The 15,945-nt window shown below is 39.8% G+C and overlaps 1 protein-coding gene across 1 annotated transcript; it reads left to right on the top strand.

Moving 5' to 3' along the window:
* Nucleotides 1-70: 70 nt before the first annotated feature.
* LOC117295121 lies at nucleotides 71-14,812 on the top strand. Its single transcript, XM_033777686.1, has 8 exons — nucleotides 71-266; nucleotides 775-821; nucleotides 2,071-2,259; nucleotides 3,452-4,654; nucleotides 8,744-8,930; nucleotides 9,733-9,921; nucleotides 11,144-11,308; nucleotides 12,843-14,812. Exons 1-8 carry the CDS (start codon nucleotides 161-163, stop codon nucleotides 14,729-14,731), a joined length of 3,975 nt encoding a protein of 1,324 aa, XP_033633577.1. The 5' UTR covers nucleotides 71-160; the 3' UTR covers nucleotides 14,732-14,812.
* The last annotated feature ends 1,133 nt before the right edge of the window (nucleotides 14,813-15,945 follow it).

Genomic DNA, 15,945 nt, shown 5'->3' with positions numbered 1-15,945 from the left:
AGTTTGGTGCGGGTGAACAGCGCCCTCAAGAGGTGTATGTGAGCGAGCGATGGCTGTGAATCAACTTTAATAATATAGTAGTACTACTGTAGTATAGACACATCGTCTTCTTTTTCATTCTACTTCCAGTTTTTTATTCCAAACTGTTCAGAGTATAGTCATGACAGATGAGGGACCACTCACCGTTGAAATCGTAAACATGGAGGAACGAACGGAAAACAGAACCTTCATGATTTCGCTTCTTCCAGCAGATAAATTAAGTTCAGGTGAGCGTGATCATGATCATGGTGGTTTTGTTCCGGTGTTCTTTCTCATTCATTCTGTCTTTTCAGAGTCTCGTCTCTCTTGTCTCAGATTTCTACCTCCATTGGTCTCAAACTCACACACACATCCGACTCTATCTGACGAGGGCAAAGTTCTGTATTGTGTTAGAACTGCGATTTCATGTATGATGTTGGGTGCGTGTAATAAACAAAAAGTGAATATGACATTTAATTACAATCCACATTGTTAAATTAAAATGTTAATGTTAATTACAATTTTAAATTTAATACACAAACACTGGACCCCATCGACTTCTCTACTAGGACTGGGTTGGGGGGGGGGGGGGGTCCAGTTGGCACTTGGGGATGGTCAGCAGTGAAACTTTCAATTTCACAGGGAAGTATAATTTCAGTATTTTGATTGGTGGTTTTATGATTGTCTCACTAGAATATACACCAAAAATCAACAGAGTTTTCTTAATTAATAATTTATTTATTTTTGTTCACACAGTTCCCGACAATCAGATGAGGGCAGCAGATTCAACCCCAGTAAATCAGGTAGTATTTAATTTCACAGAACAGACAGAAAAAGAAGTTTAAGATTTTTTACACTTTATGACATCCAGTGACTCAGTGGGAGCTTTTCAATGGGAGCCTCCAAATTGGATCACAGCTGTATTATTAATTGTATTGTATTGTATTATATTTTATTCCAAACTGGAACACACCCCATAACCCTGGGGAGGGTAACAATATTATAAAAACAAAATACATTGAATGAATAAGTCATACGGTAAGGAATTTAACTTATAACAAAAACAAACAAATAATCACACAGTTTGATTTTCTGTTAAAGCAGTAAATAAAAAGACGTATTTGGCAACGCAAATAATAATAGCTTCATCGGGAGTGTCCATCAAAAACTTAAACCTGTCTTCCCTGCCAAGAGTTTCAAAGCCTTTGTAATGATCAATAATATAAGCCAACATAATATTCCTAAGGTCGTTGTATAAGGGGCAATCAAGAAGATAATTGATTTCTGTTTCAACATTAATGACTTGAAATCCTTGTTGAACCATAAACATTAAAGGCCTAATTGTTTGATTTTGATAATTTTTCTCAATGTACAGGTAGTGTGCTATAGAGTATGAGAAGTGAATGTTAAAAAAAATAAAAATCTCTAAATTTCATTGGATAGGTGTTTGTCAATATTTCTTCTGGTAATAAAACCAAGGATCCCTCAGAGTGAACTTAAAGCCATTGGACACTTTCGGTAAACAGTTGTCCAAGGCCCACACTTAGTGTATACATCACAACTTATATATCAAATAACAAACCTGTGAAAATTTCGGCTCAATTGGTCACCGGAGTCGGGAGAAAATAACGGGAAAACCCACCCTTGTTTCCGCACGTTTCGCAGTGTCATAACATGTGTTTAAAATAAATCCGTAATTCTCGATATCAAGAATTGATATTGTTTAAATGTTTTCACAAAAAGTAAAGCATTTCATGAAATAATATTTCAAGAGAAGTCTTTCACCATTACCTTCTGTAAACCCTGTAAGTTATTTGTAAATCTGTGAACTTTAAAAAAAAAATCTGTTCCGAAAGTGTCCAATGGCTTTTAATCACTGTGGCTCGCAAACTTCAGGAAACCTGTATCAAACAAGGATTTCGTGCTTGCTACATGTACGTCAACTAGAAGCAATTGGAGTAAGCCACAGGTGTGAATGGTGTTTAGCACTTGAAACAATTTTTTCATGAAGCTTACGAAGCATGCATGATCTCCCAATTTTCTCAATTTTAGAATGTTCCAGTTTCAGCAGCTTCTCAGCTGAGTATGCCAGTTGGCCAAGCAATATTAGTGTCACAGGACTTTAGGCTTGGCGGGAGAATTCCAAAAGCCATACTCCCAAAACCAGCAGCTAGTGACAAGGTTGCTGATGAGGTTATACAGTGTACACTTCAGAATGCCAGAAAGGTCAATGATCTACAGGTGAGGACTGCACAGACCCCCATTAGCCTTTTTGAGATATGGCAGACACAAGGCTACAACACTAAGGTTTGGGTAAAACTGTGTGTATACACCCAAACCAATCGGTACACTCGGGAGTCTCAGGTCGGCCATACCTCAAAAAGGCTTTTAGTATAGAACATTGTTTATGTTTATGTTTACACTGGTTGACTCCGCAGGATCCATAAGTTTGGACCTAACGCTAATACGCTATTCACACAACAGCAATTTAACTAGGGTCCCTTGCTTAATTTTAATGCATGGTTGTAAAATGGAGCAATGTTTGACAAGTGTATTTCAAGAGAACTTGGACATTAGACAAAATTGAGCATTTTGTAAAGATTTAGCAAGCTACAATGCTACAATTTAGCAAGGGACCCTTGATTTTACTCTCGTGTGAAAGGGGCTTAAGGGTGGTTGATTGGTGCTCAAGCAGTAGAAATACAAGTGCCTCCAGGCTAATGAAAAGGGCCTGAAGAAAAAGAGTGCTATATGTGTGTATTTTGATAATAGAGCGTTGGCAATACTACTGTACGGGACATCAGACAATGGTGCAAGTAAAAACAGATTGGTAATTGTCAAAGACCAGTGCCCATAGAGCTGCTTAAGCAGAATATATTGCTTAGCAGTGTTGGCTTGCAACTTTATTCTGGTAAGCACAATTTTGTTGTGCTTAGCAACATTGTGTGCTTGCGAGCCCAGTATCCAAACTATGATTGACTCAACATAAACACTGTAGGCCTAAAAAACAAACCTGTGTAATACATTAGATGTCTGTGAGTTTTTCATCGTGATAAAGAATATAATTTGATTTTACCCATACACCTATTCGATTAATTTCCCCGAGTTCTGTGAACAATATATCAACAGGCAAATCACTCGGGTGGGACTCAAACGTGTCACAAGCTTAAACAGCGTCCTCACTGGTGTCAAATAAGGACCGATCATTGGCGGAGGCTTGTACATTGCCCGTACATCTTTCCATTGTTTTACCTTGGCCTATGCAAAATGTCTACATGGGGGGGTCCATAATTGGTCCCATGAATAAAAAAGTCTTTCTTAGACTGTTCTGTTTGTTCAAGCACCTCGAGTAACTCATTGGTACATATATATGCTTTAAGACTATATTATTATCATATGCATTACGAATGAACATCTTGTATTTCTTTTTCAGACAGAGATAAAGATAAACTCGAGGTGTTTCAATGCCAAGACTATTCAAACCTACGCCCGCTTGCAAACCTTAGAGTGTCGCATCCCGTCAGTACGCTGTCCAACGGGGGAAGAGATCGTGTGCAACAGCACCTCAATTAGTCCGTCTTTGTGCGATGTCTTCGCGCAGACACACATGCCGGGGTTCAGCTCCTTGTTGAGTTGGACACGCCAACTGGAGGAGAACAGAAAGAGAGCCCCGGGCGATCTGAGCTACGTGTCGACAGAGCAGGGGTCTTACAGCTTAACGGACGTGAACCACATGCTGGCACTACACAAGGCGGCGGCCACGCGGAGGAATGTGGAGAGGGAGTTGGAATGGTTTGCCCACATGCATCTGGAGCCCCGGACTATCAAGATGCTTCCTGGCATCGACATGATCAGGAGATTCCAGATGCTGGTGTTGTGCCCTAGGTGGAATGCCGTGTTGAATGATTATAAGATGACGTCGGGCGAGTTGGCAAAAATTTGCTGCGATCGTTGGCTGACTTCGAGTCACATGGCGTGGACTGTCGAGCAGCTTAACGCGATCCAGGTGGATACTCTATGCATCTCCAGTAACGATTTCACAACGACGATCGTTGGCTCGTCACTGATCCCTGAAGGACGAGAAATGCCGAAGTCTCTCCTCATCATCTGCCACGTGGGGAAGTTAAACTACAGTCAAAGCGAAGTCTTCATCAGCACCGAGAAACAACGCGGAAATCACTATTCTATCTGCCACTTGGACACTATCACTAAGAAGATCACGTACGCTGACACGCTGGGCTGGAAGGTACCGGAGCTCCTACCCAAGTACCTTGTCGCGTACCACACTGCCATCTACGGACCTCAGGACATGACTGACTACAAGTGGCATGTCTGCCACCAGCCGGGGAACAGTGTTCATTGTTGCTCTCTGCTGTGTTCGGCGCAATTCCCACTCCAGACGTGTCTTACCATCTGCGGACCAGTCGTAATCATCATGGCCGCATTGGGTTGTCTCCGAAGAGATGTCTTCTTTTATCTGACATCAGCCAATCAGCAGTCTAGCCCAGAGCTGTCTTATTTAGAGACACCGACAAAGTACGCCCAATATTTACGGAAGGTTGTCGCGGTTTGGTTGGCAAAGAAGTTCTTCAATTTGGAGTATATTGTTCCACACGATTTTGCAAATCCATTACAGGTATGTCAAGTAAACTTTGATTTCATTAATCACTTTCAATGGTGTTACTACCATCCCAATATATTGTTTTTGTTAAAGTAATTGTAACCCCCCCCAAAAAAAAAAAATAAAAATAAAAAATCTGTGGCAATGAAATTGTGAAGGCAAGAGGTGCACAGTTGTTTTCTGACTTTTCTGCTTAAAAAAATGCCTTTAATTAAGAAAAAGTACATTGACCTCGATTTGCAGGCCAAAGGGATATTTATAGTTTTGTTTTTGGGCCATTGTTAACATAAAAAAAAAACCTTTGCAAATGTTACCGAGGTATAACAAACATACATGGATCAGTGTATTGGACCATTTGAACCATCAAATAGCTATACATGTACATGGAATATGTGTTTACATGAATTCTCTTGAACTGTTCCAATTAGGATGTCATTGCCATACCTTTAAGTTTTCAGAAACTAAAACTGTTGCTGTTCAATCGTAATTTTTGGTCCTCTGGCCAACCACAGATTGAGGTTGCCAAAGTTCTATACTCCCCAGGGTGCTCAGAAAGATTAAAGGAATGTTATTGGCCCAAATGACCAGGGTAATAGTGTAAAGCGCATTGAGACGGTTATTCTTTTAAAAAGGATTTGGGTACTTTTTGTAACACAAAACACAATGTCCGCAGATTTACATTAAACTTAGTAGAAAACAAATCTATACTATTAATTCCCTAACCCGTGCCATCTTGGATTGAAATTGGAAGGTCCAGTGGTACATGTGTATGGCATCCTTGCTGAATTCAACACGGTTATGCCTTCTCAAGTGCAAGTCTACAAAAACTATGACCGAACTCCCTCTTATGAGTCGTCAGATATCGGCTGATGAGACGAGCCTTCTCTAGTTTGGTCTTAGTCACCAGCTATATCTCCTTACATTCTGGTCACTATGTTGGAGTGGTGTGGTTGTCTGGTTTTGAGATGGGCCACCTGTTGCTTGGTCCAAGGGGGAAGCCTTAGGCTGCACACAGAGCCATCTCTTTAGGTTTGAAGTGGGTGGCGACCTCGGAATTCTATTAAATCTCCCTGACAACCGCATTCCAGAGTGATGTTTGATGTTCCATTTGATGTTTCGCAGAGGGCTAGAAGCACCTCAATAAATGGTACAGATGGTGTCCGTATACCATTTTGTACAGGGGTGTTCTAAGGGTCTGTACTTTTTCCTAACAAAAAACACAATGTCCACAGATTTACGTTAAACTTATTCAGTAAAATTATTATGATAGTGGAAAGCTGCCCTTGAAATTTTACTTACTGAGGGTGCTGTAGTTTTTGAGAAATGAGTAAAACAAATAATTATCGTCTCAGTTTTCGTCTCAGCATGTAAAAACGTATTTTAACCAGTTAGGCTATGCTATGGTTTTGGTATAATATCATAAGTGGTTAATGGGATTTTACATGCTAAAATAGTTTTTGTCTTCCTGAGACGAAAATTATTTGTGACTTGTTTAACTCATTTCTCAAAAACTACAGAACCTCAGTTAGGCTTGAAGGGAAGCTTTCCATATTACATGTATCTTCAAACCCTGTACGTAAGTTAAATGTAAATCTGTGGACATTTTGAAAAAGTACTGGAATCGTGAAAAAGGTAAAGCTAAAAAATATTGAGGCTTACGTTATAAATAATAAATGCAAACGTTTTATGAGAAAGAGAAAAAAATGTGACTGTTACAGACGTGTTCAATATAAATAAGTCACTCAACTGTCCAGCATTTTTTTAAACGCATCAAACATTATTTGTTCATTTTAAACCCTGTATGGTGGACGCTGGTACAGTCCATGTCATTGCCACACTCAGAACATCACACAGAAATTGCAACATTTTCAACAGTGATGCAAAACGTAATGCAACTATGTGACACTATCTTAGAACAAATTTTTTCCACAAGAAGAATGTACATTACTGATTTTGTTCATATAAGTTTTGCCAGGTAAAGGAAGGTACACGTTCGGTAATTACTCGAAACATATATTAATTTAAAAACTGACTTGGTAACGAGCATTGGAGAGCTGTTGATAGTATAAAACATTGTGAGAAACGGCTCCCTCTGAAGTAGCATAGATTTTGAGAAAGAGGTAATTTCTCACTAAAATAATAACAGATTTCTAGCCAGAAGTCTTTTATTCCTATCTATAAGCACACAAATTCGTCCAACAATTTAGCTCAAATTTTCACAGGCTTGTTATTTTGATTATGTTGGGATACACCAAGTGAGAAGACTGGTCTTTGACAATTACTAAACGTGTACCTTCCCTTTAAACCTTCAAATGAGTACATGAAATTACCGTTTTAGAATAGTGTGTTTTCAGAGTTACGGAACTTTGGGAAACATCAACAGCTGTTTTGAAGCTGTAAAAGAACATTCCATTGGTCAAAGTTCTGAAGCAAAATGACATAGGTAAAGTAAGTCCAGTCACACAATTTGTTAGAACTTAGGATGTTCATTTGCCGTTTTGTACTGTTTTGCTGTTTTGTACTAAGCAATCGGCCATCTCGTTATTGAGATTTGTTAACAAAAGTGCCCTCATGTGCAGCTAAATCGGGTACATTTTTAGGAATTTCTACATACGAAATTTACCAAACAGGACGTACACAATGCACAAACCCTCAAAATAACAGGGCAAAATGTTTTCTAAAAGTGAAATAAGTGAGAGATGGAATGAAGGATTAGTTTTTAAGAACCAATAAAATTACCGTTTCTATTTAGTTTGTATAGCCTAGGGTTCGAGAGATATGATTTCATAAAAGGTTGATGTTTTATCAGGGAACTTCGTTATGCGGGGCGCGGATGTTGACCAGAAAGTTTACATGACAATATATTTCATATAATAAACAAAAAATAAATAAAGCCAACGCTCTTTTACTCCCGAAAAGCGGTGGTAAAAAAATATTAGATTAGATATCTGTTGCACAGCATGTTCCGAAAACTTGCTTTATTTGGTAGTCCGACAACTTTGTATGCGTCATTGGACGTATGCTCAATAAATCACGATGAATAAGGTAAAGGGCCTAAGATTCTAAAACCATGTAAACGTTATTGGAAACAAAGCAACGAAGCATTCAACATATTATAGCAACCAATCATTAAATGTATTTATTTCTAATAAAATTTTGCAGAAAGTGACTTTGTCGTTAAAGAGTTCCAGCCGTCCATACCAACTGGCGTGTTTTTTATCTGCTGTTTACCAGAACTTCTTCCTTTTCAATCAGATAAACTCCGCGGCTATTAGTGGCTGTGATTATGAGTTTGTTAAAGGAGGGTACCACTTTCATACAAGCCTTTTTAGTCGGATATCTCCTCTGCTATTAGTATTACATTAGCAGCGGTGATTATTGTTGATAACTGCAGCTATTGGGATTTGTTGAGGAGGGAACCAAAAATACCACTGCATGCCAAATTCATCGTGTTATACAATTGTCTGATTGGCTTTTTGACAAAGACCGCCTGATTTGTCGGCAATGTGACGACACTTGAGTCTTGACTATTTTTACCCAATGTGCTCAACACAATAACATGTGTGTAATTATAGCAGTCTGCTATATTTTTAGTTGACTAAACTATTCGCAAAAGAGGGACAAAATAATCCACATTTATACGGATAATGGTAGGTCTACTTTGTCTTCATCCAGGTCGCTCAATTAACTCTTAAATAACACGAAAAACCCTACATATCATGCCAAGTACCATCGTTGCCACGTATATTGTCTTTCCGATATTAAAGCTCAACTCTGGAACCAAACACCAAATATTATGCTTCGTCTAGTTGGAGAACGAAAGAGAGAATGTGAGGAGGGGAGGCAATGTATGCAACTATGTTGTGCCGCTCAACACAGCCTGGCTCAACAATTTATCAAAGACAATATGACAATATTCCATACTGATTAAAAATACAGTTTCCAATCCAATTTTACAAAATGATTATTAACTCTACAGAAGAATAACACCCTCACCCCACATTACTTTTGGCAACATTTGTATATACTAGAATCATCCTCATCTTGCGACTATTCCTTTGAAGAACCAAACTGACCATTTGACCTCCGACCTCTGACCCATAGAATGAAAACGACATCCCTGAAGTAGGTATTCTAGTCGTCTCATTGCCGACCAAGGAGGAAGAGATTGTATTGGAAGAACCGTCGACACAGGAGGAAGAAATTGGATCGGAAGAACCGGTCAAAGTTCTGGATTGCTTAGGGGAGAAGGTCTTCCGATGTCCGTGTTGTTACATAACCTGCAAGAAAAGTGAGTGATTTTTGAAAGGATTTGGGTCTGAGCCAAGATAAACTGAGTTTTAGTTGAAGCTTTGCGTGGTATGGATGAATGAGAATAAACTATAAATAAATAGTAAACTTGTGGGTACAACCAAACATTCAAATCTCTTTTGTGAGAGTGTTGGCTCTGAAAAGAGCCGGTGTGGCATCATGTTTCGAACAGTATACTCTGTCTGCTCGTTTACTATCTATGTATGGTTTCTACTGACTGGAGCGGAGCTTCAACCTATGACCTCCTGATTAATGTACCGGCGCTCTACCAACTGAGCTATCCGAACCTATTTTTGCGGTCTTCCTATTTTGTTTGCGGTCTAATATCTTTGTTGGGGTTTGCCAGTCAGAAGCCATAATTGCTAGCTGGTGGTGTGTAGCTAGGCATCAAACCCAAGTTTACGATGCAGCCTGGGAAGAAGCAGCGAGGGGATCACCTTAAGGGGATGCGACTTTTTAATATTAAATATCACATAATAAACCACTAGGGAAACTAACTGGGTGGTTAAAAGAAAATTAATTAGAACTGTTGTCGTTGGTTCATGTCTTTTAAGTGCACGAATATTGTCAGTCTGTGTGGCTAAAACAAAATTAAATAAATTATCTTTGTACTTCAACAAGGCTTCAACATGAAACGTCACATTCTCAGAGCCCACCTTAACCAGGACCTGTTGTCGTTAGCTCATGCATGTTATGTCTTTTCAGTGCACGATTGTTGTCAGTCCATCTGGCTAAAAACAAAATTAAATAAATTATTGTGTTCTACTTGCACCTTTCCCAAGGCTTCAACATGAAACGTCACATTCTCAGAGCCCACCCTAACCAGGACCTTAAATCTATTGAGGACGGAAACTGTCTCTGTGTCCACTGCGGACTGAAATGTCGACGGATCTGTGATCTACGACAGCATCTCCAGAATGTTCATGCTTCGATCTTCACAATGGAGGAGATTTCGTTTGAAAGCTCGTCTGGTGAGTTTGAAAGTAACTGACATACATGTAGCAGGGGTTTTCGTACTGACTACTGCAATTCTCTCACAATGTGCATGTTTTTTCCTGGCATAAGAAGTTTTTTGTTGTTGAAAAGTATAGCTTGGAATTTTGGAACCAATGGGAGATTTTTGAACGCTAGGTGGCAGCAGACCTACCAGGTAAACTTCCATTGTTTGCGTAGTTTATTACCAAGAACAATGGAATTTACTTGGTAAGTCTGCTGACACCAAGCGTCCCAAAAGTCTTCTACTGATTGTTTCAATTCTACTTCAACATATATATAATTATATGCAATAAAACTAACCTTTTAAAATTTCATTTAAAAGGGTGGTTTTGTTTTGTTAGATATCAGCGAAAATCTGGAGAGATGTTGTCTACAAATACACACAATCAGAGCCGTTACTGTTAGCTACACTAGCACTATTTTTCAATAACCATATTACTTCCCTTTATCGAAAGCTGCAGTACCTTTGAAATGCTTTGCTGACAATGTTGTACTTTTTGAGAAAATGTGCAAGAGCCCGGTGTTGGTGTGTAAAATAGTACAGATACTGCCGTCGGTTTCACAAAACTCTTCCTAACTTGAGACTAATCTTAGGACTTAGGACAAGTCCCAATCGTGCACTGTAGCATGCAGACCTTAAGATTAATCTTAAATTAGGACGAGTTACTCATCCTAACTCGAGATAAGGCGAGTCCTAACTCTTTGTGAAATCGACGGCAGGTCTTTGATATAGGATTTGAGGCATTGCATGGTGAGGTATCAATGTATATTTGGTTTGCGGTAACACCATGTGTGTATCTACTTGCCAGGTAGAGTTGTTCTTAGGGAACTGTCATGGAGTAGATAATCGGAGGTTCGGGAGACTTCTCAGTTCTGAAAAGAACTGTCCTGCTTTTTAACTATTACCAGGGCGGATGGTATAGAAATTAGACTGGACTACTACTTTAGCTTATAGGATCGTAATTAACTGTACTGCCGCAGAGTCAGTTCTGAAATTGGTCTCAACGTTTCGACTAATCGGAGATTCAGGAGACTTCTCAGTTCTCACCAATGTTGTTCGCATGATTTAAGGCTGAATTTCTTATTTGCTTCTGTTCATTTTGACAGAGTTTGAGACATGGAAAAAGGCTCTAGAGGAGGCGGAGTGATGCTCCTTTGCTCTTATTTCCTCTTATTTGCTTCTGTTCATTTTGACAGAGTTTGAGACATGGAAAAAGGCTCTAGAGGAGGCGGAGTGTTGCTCCTTTGCTCAATATTCCGGCGTCCGCAACAAGGGTGACTCCAAGTTCAGATATTTACAGTGCAACCGATCTGGAGTTTACAAAAAAACCGGAGGCGGGAAACGACAGATGAAACACTCAGGTAAGAGACAAAATCCTAAGCCTCCAAGATTTTATTGGATCTAAAAATGTATAACTTGATGAGTTATTTAGTAGATGTTAAATGTGCATCAGAATGCAGGATATCATATTTTTTTGTGTAAGCACTGTATAATTCAGTACTTTCCCGAGTTTTGTTCACAGGTATATTACTCGGTTGGGATTCGAACCCATGACCTTTGCAATTCTAGAGCAGTGCCATGTGCATTAGTTATGTCAAGGGAAGCTGAAATTACTTTCATGCGTATTTTTGTTATTTTTCCCCTTCCAAACAGCTGCTTGAGTATTGGTGAAGGAGTGGTTTGATTGATGAAAACGGAGTACTTTAGAGAGATATTTGTGTGGCACTGGTTGGGCGGTCTAGAGCACTGTATTCAAGTTTTGTCAGTCACATAGTGTGGGTTCGAATCCAGGGCCCAATTTCATTGAGCTGCTTAAAGCAAAAAATGTGCTTTTAAAAGCACAAAAATTGGTTGCTTATTTTACACATGTAACTGGCCAAATTTTCATAATAATAATAATATGGATTTATAATGCGCACTTTTCCAGAAAACCGATGAAGGCGCCTACACAAAATGAAAACATTCTCACAATGTGTCATACTATCATGCCATATGTATTGCTTGTGACTGGTATTTAGCTCTTGTTTACTTAGCATAACAATTGAGAGGAGTCTGGGTGAGTAATGTGATTTTACTAAGCAAGGATTTTTTTGCTTTAAAAGCACAATTTTGTCCTTAAGCAGCTCCATGAAATTGGGCCCTGGTCTGGCAGGTCTGCTTTTGTCATTGAACAAGATACCATTATTGCTTTGTCCTTTGGAAGAAACTTGGAAGCCAAAGGTTCCGTGAACTAGGATAAGGAGTGTATGTAAACTACCAAGAAATGTTTAAGACAGTGGACACTATTGGTAATTACTCAAAATAATTATTATCATTAAAACTTTCTTGATTACAGTAATGGGGAGAGGTTGATAGTATGACACATTGTGAGAAACAGCTCTCTATGAAGTGACGTAGTTTTCGAGAAAGAAGTAATTTTCCACAAATTTTATTTTGAGACCTCAGACTTAGAATTGGAGATCTCAAAATCAAGCATCATGAAAGCACACAACTTCGTGTGACAAGAGTATTTTTTCTTTCATTATTATCTCGCAACTTTGATGGTCGATTGAGCTTACTTTTCACGGGTTTGTTATTTTATGCATATGTTGAGATACAGTACGTGAGAAGACTAGTCTTTGACAATTACCAATTGTGTCCAGTGTCTTTAAGTGTAAGGTTTACCCGGTGTCTCTGGTTCATTGTAAGCATTCTTGTGTTACAGGCTTCCGCTATCAGGCTTCCTTGTTTTACTTTTGAGGCATCCTTTTTTTCATTACCCTAAAAGTGGTAACCATACTAATACATACTAAAATGGTGAAAATAATAACAACTCAAAGCTCAAGGAAACGGGCGAGGACCACGTTTTACAGGAGGTGAAATGTTACTGGAATGTTTCTCTGCTTTCTTTTTCAGGATCTTGCAAGATCGACAACAACTGCACGGCAACGATGAAGGTAACCTTTCAGCCAAATGGGAAGGTGGACGTTGAATGCCATCGAAACCACTACAACCATCATCGAGACAGAGAACTTATCTGGCTCCCTCGTAAGAAGCGGGAAGAAGTCATCGCCAAAGTGGAGCGAGGAATCTCAAGAGATAGCATCATGGATGATATGAGGGACAGCAAGGGGGAGAGAAGGAGGCAAGAACTGATGAGGCAGAAGGACATCAAGAAATCCCTAGACGTCATGACCTATCTCAAACAACGGAATGAAAAAGACAGCGTCTTAGCTTGGATTCAACAGTGGGAGAAGACAGAGGAGAACCCCATCTTATTCTTCAAGATGCCAGGAACCAACCTAGACTCTGATATGGGCCTCTTTTCAGAAGATTACATCATAGTCGTCCAGAGTCCCTTCCAGAAACACATGGCGCAGAAGTTGGCCAGCCAAGGGATGTGGTGTGAATCCACGGAAGGCACTACCTTGTACGATTACCATTTGACGACTCTGTTTGCCTTTGATGAGTTTTTGGACGATTTTCCCTTAGCATGGTGCATCTCTAATCGGGATGATGCGAGCACCGTTAGGATTTTCTTCACAGAGTTGAAAAAAACTTGCAGCAACCTAAAGCCATGCTGGTTCATGGCTGATAAAGCCTTCTTGTACGCCAACATCTGGACGTCAGTGTTTGGAACCAACCCCGAGAGGATGATTTGCCCCTGGAATGTCGACTATGCCTGGAGGGAAGCACTCAAGAATGAGATCGCAGACCTCGCTCTTCAAGCCCAGGTGTACAAGATGCTTCGGGAGGTCCTGGAGCAACAAGATCAGACTTCTTTTGAGGATTCCCTTCAGAGGCTTCTGAGCCGTCTGGCAGTGTCCACGAAGACATTAACATTCTTAATGTACTTTATCAGAGAATGGATTCCTAAGATGTATCAGTGGCCATTCTGCTATCGAACGTGGAACTCTCTGACCCCTGGCGTCTTCCACGAAGCTTTCCATGTCGTCTTCCAACAGGTCTATGTACAGGGTGACGTCAACAAACGTGTTGACAGCTGTCTTATCCACCTTCTGAAGTACATACGTGACAAAACCTTTCACTGGATGGTCAAGTTCCCAAGAGTTAAAGTGACGATGCGGTTGAAGGTTATCCGAGACCACCATCTTCAGAGCATGATGATGTCCTTCGTTCAGGTCAAGCAGTTGGAAGACTGCGAGTGTTGGGAGGTCCACACTGAGGACAAGAACACCTCGTACGTGGTCGAGCGTCTCGCGATTTCTTGCCCAACAAAGGAGTGCCGATTGCACTGTGAAGAATGTAACGTGTGCGTCCATACCTTCTTTTGTAACTGTCCAGACTGCCTGATCAACTCTACGATCTGCAAGCACATCCACCTGGTCCAGAGGTTTATAGACTTCCAGGTTTTTATCCAGAGTAGCGAGGTCGTGGACAACTCCGGAATGGAGGCCAAAGAGCTCAAGCGTAATCTGCGACACACACTCCGACAGTTGACCTCTGTAGTGGAGGCCTCAAACGATGAAAACATTGAAACACTGCGAGAACTGAGTAAGACGATCTCGTCTGCTAAGCAATGTCTGAATCCGAGCATCTTACAAAGGGTCTTACAATCGAGTCCAACACATCGAAACGTTCTTCCACAACTGCCAGCAAACATTGTACCTCAGGACTCCAACAGCCAGAATACGCCTTCCTACCATATGAGTGACCTGACCAACCAGTATCATGTGAACCATGAAACAGCTGGTGGGCAGAACAAACGATCGGCTAATTTTGAGCATCAAGGACCAAACAAAAGTATCAGACTTGCTCATCAACCCCAGCCTGATATGCCATAAACTCCACTTAAAGGGAAGGTACACGTTTGGTAATTGTCAAAGACCAGTCTTCTCACTTGGTGTATCCCATCATAACCATAAAATAACAAGCCTGTGAAAATTTGGGCTCAATCGGTCATCGAAGTTACGAGAAAATTATGACAGGAAAAAACACCGTTGTTGGACGAACTTGTGTGCTTTCAGATAAGAATAAAAGACTTCTAGCTAGAAGTGTTTTATTATTTTAGTGAGCAAATTACCTCTTTCTCATAAACTATGTTACTTCAGATATGTTTTATACTATCAACAGCTCTCCAATGCTCGTTACCAAGTCAGTTTTTAAGGTAATATTTGTTTTGAATATCCGGATTCTGCACTTTGGGCTATAAAAAGCATTTGTTGGGAAAATAATATGGTTGGAAAAGTGTTTGGAAAGTAGAACATAATGATCCCCACAAATATGCCTTGAAATTGTGTGGTTTTCCTTTTACTCTGTGAACTAACAAAGTTTGTTGAACCAAAATATTAACCCTACAAAAGAGCCAATCCGAAGCCAGTCTGTCTTCTTACATTTAAGAGACCATTCGTTTCTGTCTAATTCTTACCATATGCCAAGCAAGGTTTTATTGTTGAACTTTTTGTTTTAACAATTGTTTCTTGTAAAAGTGTCAGAAAAAAATACAATGTACTATAAAACAGAACCTTTGGGGTTTCGTTCTTCTTTTTTACAGAAAAGTGGATTATTAGGGTGGGATACATTTAAAAATGTGAATCCAGTCTTTGACCTTTACTTTGACCTTTTTGTTTGAGGGGAAGTAGGTCTTGGCCCATTTTCATTGCTCTGCTTTACAATAATGCAAAGAATTGGCGCTTGCAGAAGCAGGGAATTTTGCTTTTGTGTCAAGCATATTTCACAGGTTTGTAGCGATTTTTTGCTTGTGCGCATTTAAACCCCAGGTTACTAAACATTCTTGCTAAATACACAGCTAGCATGTAACTGGGAAATGGCGATCATAAGCGTAGACTTCAGCGGTAAGCAGAGCCATGCAATTGGGCCAATTTGTGCCGCCATGGACATTTTGGTAAAACATTTTTTTTTTTTTTGCCGCTATGGTTAAACTTGGCATATTTCATGTTTGATTACAGATTTGTAATTTCAAAACGTCAAGTGTTTTGTCCTCAACTTTTTCTATTGAAGTTTTACAATATATTTTGTTTTACACTGTAAGGAAATT

This window comes from Asterias rubens, chromosome 9 (assembly GCF_902459465.1).
Source record: "Asterias rubens chromosome 9, eAstRub1.3, whole genome shotgun sequence".
Taxonomy (NCBI): Eukaryota; Metazoa; Echinodermata; class Asteroidea; order Forcipulatida; family Asteriidae; genus Asterias; species Asterias rubens.
This window is presented reverse-complemented; position numbering and strand designations above follow the sequence as displayed.